At 45.1% G+C, this 7,069-nt stretch overlaps 1 protein-coding gene across 1 annotated transcript in view; it reads right to left on the bottom strand.

Annotated features, from left to right (window-relative positions):
- Positions 1-2,543, bottom strand: part of LOC116078659 (plastin-3) — a 79,223-nt gene extending 76,680 nt beyond the window's left edge. The window contains exon 1 of the mRNA XM_031354340.1: positions 2,521-2,543. Coding sequence (XP_031210200.1) covers positions 2,521-2,524 — 4 coding nt within the window. The 5' untranslated portion in view covers positions 2,525-2,543. The remainder of the gene's footprint in view (positions 1-2,520) is intronic.
- Between the last annotated feature and the right edge of the window lie 4,526 nt (positions 2,544-7,069).

Consider the following 7,069-nt stretch of genomic DNA (forward strand, 5'->3'; position numbering starts at 1 on the left):
TTTTTTTTTTTCTCATAGATTCTTATTTTTATTTCAATATAAATTGATTCCAAATTCAGGAATAAATTAAAATAAGGATGAATGGAAATTCATTTTGGAAGAGAAACTTTTCTCTTAGATGGAGGAACTAAATATCCCAAGTCTCAAATGATGAAGCCATTTTTCTCTAGAGCATAATTCTTACTATTTTAATTTTTAGGAATATTGAAAAATGCTAAATAACTTTATAAATCCAATCTGGATGAAGGATTTATATTTATGTGAAATGTAAATAGTTTACTTCATTAAGTTGAATTGTTGAGTTAAAATTAAGCAATTTCAGTGGCACTTAATCGGGCTCAGAATCTTATGTACAGCTGAAACTGGAGTGCAGAGGTATTCATAGGTTAGTGAAATAAAAAGTCTAAGAGGAAAGATGCAAAGCAAAAATCTTTTAAATAGTCCCAGATACTTTAAAAAATAGTGTGTATGTGTGTGTGTGTGTGTGTGTGTGTGTGTGTGTGTGTGTGTATGAATACATGCACACATAAAGGGTGCTAAGAAGTGCTGTGTAAAGTTTAGAGGACAAACTGCTGGAGCTAGTTCCTGGCTATCCAATAGGTCCAGGGGGTTGGACTTGGGCAGTCAGGACTGATAGAAACTGTTTTTATCATGTGAACCATCTCTAAAGGGTCCTCAACCCCTAACCCTCATTTCCCTCTTGTAGGGTCTGCAGTACTTGATTTTAAGAACTAATACGTGTAAACTGAGCCTGTTTTTGTATGTAAGTGAGACTTTTAAATTCCTGACCTTGGTGACTCCTCTACATGTTTCCCTTTCCCTTTCTTTTTCTTCCATTTCATCTTGTTTCCTTATCTCATACACTTAGTGCTTGAGACAGGGTATCATGCATTCCTTCTTGGCTTTGGTCAGCTGATGGTCCAGCCTCTGCCTCCCAAGTGCTGGGACGACAATCACTCCGCACCACCACCACACTTGGCTGTTTACTGTTTCCATGCCTGACAATATATAATCTAAATAGTGGAACATCCACTCTAGGACAACATGGGAAAGTCCTTTCAGAGTCTTCTAATCAAACCACTACATAGCACAAAAGCCAACCAATTTTGGAAATTTTGTATCCAGTAGGTCTGGGTGTAGTTTCTGAGCCAATTAATTCCAAACAACAAATAACAGATAGTTAATTTTAGACAAGGGCTTGTTCTCCACCTTTAAGTAGATGCCCAATATTGAGAATAGTATAGGCCAGATTAAAGGGTAGGAATGGTCTATTTTTTTTTCCGAGACAGGGTTGGATGGTCTATTTTTTAACACTTATCTTGTGGGATATGGCTTCAAAACTAGCCATTTAGGGCTGAAATGGGACATGAGTTAAACGTTAGCTTTCTTAGAAGATGATTTTAAAAGGATGTTTAAAATTTAGAAAAGGCATATAGAATTTCTGGAAAACAGATATATGTCACCACATAAGTACATTTGAAGCCTTTGTTTTAAAAAGTAGCTCTTTTTTCTTTTTTAATATTGTTTATTTTTTAATCTTGCTTAAAATCACAGCAGCAGCTCAGTTTCTGCTCCCTCACGCAACCTCCGTTCAGTGGAGCCTAACTGATACACATCGCCCCCCCCCCACCCCTTCCCCCACACTTTTGTCTTGGTAGTTTGGGGAATATGGGCCTCAGCCGTCGCATTCCAGTTTTTAAAGTCAAAAGAGGTCATGTGACCGTTACCCTAGGGGCATCAGAGACTTAAGACACGTGATGCCAATTGGCATGTGTGGGACCTCGGCCATTAACTTGCAATTCACTGTAAACTGCATCTCAGGGTTCAACTTTAGCCTCCCAAACCCATTGTGATGTTGAAATGGAGTAAAGGCTGACTGCTCAGTAGGTTTTTAAATTTCACCTACATCTTCTACCTACCATAGCCACCCAAGGTCCCTCACTCTGTCTACATTACCCCAGAGAGGAAGGGTCTTATATGACTAGGCTCTCCAGTTTAAATCCAAGCTAGACCTGAACCACTGGTGTAGTTAGTTACACAGCTCCAGTGAAAAGCCAGTCTTCAGAATGTAAACTGTCAGCAAAGCTGGAGCAAGCAAGGGCCTGGAGCCAGGAGGAGGTTCAGAACCGCCAGCACTTGAGCCAGTGGAGCAGCAGCAGCAACTTTGGGACTGGCAACCGCAGGGGTAGTCAGCGTCCCCAGACCTCTCATTAGGTGGCTAAAGTAAGCGGGCGGAGAAAAGTAAACACAGGCAAGTGCAGCTGAGTCTGGGAATGGGGCTCCAGCCACCATCTCTGCTCAGTCTCCCAGGGATCCCAGAGCGGTCCCGGGTGCCGCAGCCTTGTTCGCTAGCTAGCTCGGAGTTGCACCACCAGAGCCATCAGGACGCAAGCTGACCGCCAGGGCGCAGCTAGGGGAGAGAACCAAAAGGTACCTCCCGGCTAGTCTGGAGATCTTCTGCTACCGAAAGGGGAAAACACACACACACACACACACACACACACCAAAAAAATTGCTTACTCATAGGGAGTCACAGCGCGGTCCCGAAGCTCCGTGTAAGGGCTGGGGAGGGGAGCAGACCGAAGGTGGGCCGCCGAGGTCAGGTTCCCGGTCGGGGCCACCACACCGGCTCCGCGTCCCGCCCCTTTGGGAGCCTAGGGGTCTTCAGGAACCCTCCAGGTCACCTAGAGCGGGCAATTTGGAACTAGCGGGAAGCGACCTAGCCTGCTGGCTCCGGGATTTCCCAGCGGCTGAGAGAGGGAGGGAGGGAGGGAGGGATGGATGGATTGAGGAATGGCAGTAGCTGGAAAAGGAAGGCAGAGGGAAGAAGTTAGGCTTAGGGTTTCTACTTCAGGGGTAGTCGCCGCCTAGGGGAATCTGGGTAAGGGTTGGCTCTTAAGCCCTTCCGCCGGTGGTGGGCAACAAGTTAGGAGGAACTAGAGGGCAGTCGCAGCAAGCAGAAAAAGTGATGGCAGAGGGTTGTAATAAGGCGCCCATCGGAGCTCCCACCCATTCCGGTGGCGAAGATCGCCCAGGAGCCCGAGCCTCAGACTCCAGATGAAATTTTCTTCTATCTCCCCCTTTGCCCAACCCCCGCCCCCTAGTATAAGGCACGTTCTTACTGAGGTTCCGGGAGATGCTCTCACCAGGACCCACTCTTACCCACGCTCAGGAAGCCCGCTCCCCTCGCGCCCTCCGAGCTTCAAAGCACTTACGTAAAAGTCGCGGAGTTGCTGATCTGGCCCTACAGCTTCCTACCAAGCTCTCAGACAACTTCTGCCCCCAGGAATCTCTGCAGCTGTGCTTCTAAAGCCAGCGCTCCCTCCCCTCCTGCCAGCCCCCTCCGCCCTGCGGCCTCAGCCATTGGCTCTGGAGGAGTTCACCAGTGGCCTGGGAACCAGGAAAGGGATTGGGCCAGGAGCCTGTCACGTCAACTGGGTGTGTCGCTGAGAGATCAGGCACTGGCAGGGATGGGCGCTGAGGAGGGATGGGGACTGGAACTCAGTTTGCAAGCCTGTTTTTCCGTTCTCTACCTGGTGGAAGAACTTAGAAATCAGTCTACAGTGCTTGCCTTGGAATACATGTTTCAAAAACATTAGTAAAATAACTGTAGAGTTGGGAAATTCGGAGCGTGTTTGAACGCCTCCTATTTAAGTCAGGTATGGAGGGGTGGTGAAGGTGCCGGTTCTCTCTCTCTCTCTCTCTCTCTCTCTCTCTCTCTCTTCATTGGGAAGGTATAGTACTTCACTTTGATCTCTTCAGACCTGACACCAAAGGACTCCGAGTGAGGACCTCCCAGCTGCTGTCCCTTTGTTTTTGCTTGATTTGTTTTGAGAGAGGATCACACTAGGTAGGCTCAAATTAGCCTCAAATTGGCATTCTCTCGGCTCAACAGTCTAGTACTGGAATAACCACCTAGCGCCAACAAGCCCATTTCATCTTAGTCAGGGAAAGGCCTGTGTGTATCTGGCACCAGCCAAATGAATTGTTGGCTTCAATCACTTGTCTGGTAGCTTTGTCCTTGAGAGGAGTGAGAGGTGGCTGAGAGAAGAGGTGGTAGAAATGACTTGGCTGTACTAAGAGGGTCTCCTCGATGTCCTTTCCCCTAAGATAATTTGGGGACAGGAAGTTTCCTTTAACCTTTTCCATTGCCCACAGTTCTGCCCCCGTGCCACCCCGTCTACACTCGGTTCCCTCTGTATCTATTTATCAATCCATTGGCTCATCCTTGCTCCAAAATCAGCCTGGAGGGCCAAAGTTTAAGTGTCCCCCTGAACCCTGGCTAGATTGTTTTATAAGAGAACCATAGAAAATCCCTGAGTACTTCCTGTTCGGCAGCATTCCAGCCCTAAACATGTTGTTGTTGTTGTTGTTGTTGTTGTTGTTGTTGTTGTTGTCCAGGAAGAGTCTATTGGGAAGTTTAGTAAAAATTTAAAGTTGGTTCAGGTAAGTTCCATGGTACATATGCCAGGGAAGAATTCGAAAGTATGAGAAGCTTAAAAATTGAATGCAAGGACAAGCAAAAGATCTTAGTGTGGAAAGGCACTTGCCCAAACTGTCCACCTGAGCTCCATCCCTGGACCCGAATTGTTGAAGGAGAGAGCTGCCCTCTGACTTCCACTCATGTGCCTTGAAATATGTGCAACACACACACACAAACAAACAAATAAAAATGTAATGTATATTTAACTAATAAAAGTTGTATGATCTATGAAATATTTATAATGATTTTATTATAAAAAGCATAAAGTTAAAGTTAATTTAAGTAATATATGTTTTGACCCAATATATCTAAAACTTATAATTAGACATTTTTATAGAGGAGCTCTGGACAAGCTCTGTACATGGTATTTTTATAACTGTAACCCCATTATTCAGGAAGGTGAGGCAGGAGGATTGCTGAAATGTTCAATGTAGACAACCCGCGCTACACAGTGAAATGAAGGCTGGAAGGCTGGGGATGGGGAAGCATAGGGCTTGTAGTGAATTTTAGGCCTTCTTAAATGAGGGAGGGGTACACAGTGCCTAGAGGCCAGGCTAGCTGGGAAATACTTGGCACTGGGGAAAAGCTGTGTTAAATATTAGTCAATGATTAGCCAATTAGGAGACCTTACAAAAGGCACAGAAAGGTGAAGAAGAAATGAGTAAGCACTCATGCTTTTCAGAGATAGTACATCTGTGGTATTTGCAATGTTGTCCTGTGTCTGTGGGTTAAGCACACAGTGTATTTATTGCCCTGCACATTTCTAGGAGGCTCCAGAAGGAGATTCTTAGTTTTTAGTAATTGGCCTAAGGCTAGGTGTGGTCACTGGCACACTTTCCTCACAAATTCTGGACACACTAAATAGGGAAGATTACTTTTCCAACTTTCCTTGTGCCAGTCCCTATTGAACACTCTCCACCTGCTTTTAAGGTAGAGTCACTAATTTACCAGTATAGGCGAGTTTGTCTAGTTTAACTTGAATTCCATTTTGACCATGATTTTCTAGTTCTAGAATTGAAAAGAAAGCAGAGAGGGCCAAGAACAAGGCTCCATGTGTCAAGGCACTTGCCACAAGGCCTGACTATCTATACTCAGTTTCAGAAACAAACATGAGGTGGAAAGAGAGGACCAAGCCCCGAAGGTGTCCTCTAACACAGATTCTTACCTCGAAAGTGGATTGCACTTGCAGGCACAGAAACATATTTTAAAAAGCCTCTGATTCTTGTCTCATATACCTCATCCCAAATACAGTTTCCCCTCCCTCCATCCCTCTCAGTCCCTCCCCACCCTCCCTCTCCCAGATCCTCTCCTCCTCCATTTCCCTTGAGGAAAGTGCAGGCCTCCCAGGGATACCCACTAAACATGGAAAAACAAGATACAATAAGACTAGGCACAAATCCTTATATCAAGGCTAGATGAGACAACCCAGTAGTAGTTAAAGGGTTCCAAGAGCAGGCGAGAATCAGAGGCAACCCAAGTCCCACTGTTAGGAGTCCCACAAGAACACCAAGCTACACGACCAGAAAATATTTGCAGAGGAATTAACTCAGACCCAGACAGGACCTGTGATTCTGTGTACTTCAGTGTGTCTCTGAGCACCTACGAGCCCTTTATGAGCACATGTTTAATTAATTAATTAAATGTAAAGTAAAATAAAGCTAGAATGTAAAAATTCTGCAGCGGAGAATGATTGCACTTATCTATAATCCCAGCATTCAGGAGGCAGATGCCAGCTTGGGCTACAGAGGGAAAACCTGTTCTCAAAATTTAAAACAAACAAACAAACAAAATCTTACATGGAAAGGAAACTCGTAGAGTTGGTTAAGTGTTTGCCTAGCATGAAGCCCTGGGCTCGATCTCTGCTTGAAATGACAACACTTAGGAGACAGGCAGGAAGCTGGAGTTCATCCCTGGCTACTTAGTAAGCAAGGCCTGCCTGGGTTAAGACCCTGCAAAACAAAACAGCATAACACAAAAACCAACCCCATTTTCTTCATGTTCATTTTCTTGTATGTCTATGTGTGAACATGTATGTATTCATATGAATGCATGTGTGTGCCAGTAAGTCTTGAGGTCAGAGAATTACCCCAGGTGGTATTCTTTAAGACATGGTGCCATCCAGGGTGGGGAAGGGATGTGTGAGGGGGTGTCTGGAAGGAGTAGGAAACAACCAGGATGTAAAATGAATAAATAAACTAATTAATGGGAAAAAAGAGTTCAATATAATTATATATTTAAAAAAGAGATGCTGTCACACACTTTGTGTTCCTCTTCTGAGTATATGTGTGTGGTATGAGTGTTCACATGTAGTTGGGTTCGTGCGCAAGCATGTGGGTGCAGAAACCTAAAATTGGCCTCAGGGGTCTTCCTCCATTACCTTCACCTTATTTAAGGAGGCAGGTTTCTGGCTGAACCAGAATACTCTAATAACCCTGGGCAATTTTTCCCAGGGATCCAGTCTCTGCCTCCTGAGTACTGGGATTATAGGTGGCCACCAGGACTTTCAGGTATTTGCTGATTTCACCAGTAAGATCTTTATCCAATGAGCCATCTTCCCCCAAGCTATTCTCTCTCCCTCTCCCTCTC

Source organism: Mastomys coucha, chromosome X (genome assembly GCF_008632895.1).
Source record: "Mastomys coucha isolate ucsf_1 chromosome X, UCSF_Mcou_1, whole genome shotgun sequence".
NCBI lineage: Eukaryota > Metazoa > Chordata > Mammalia > Rodentia > Muridae > Mastomys > Mastomys coucha.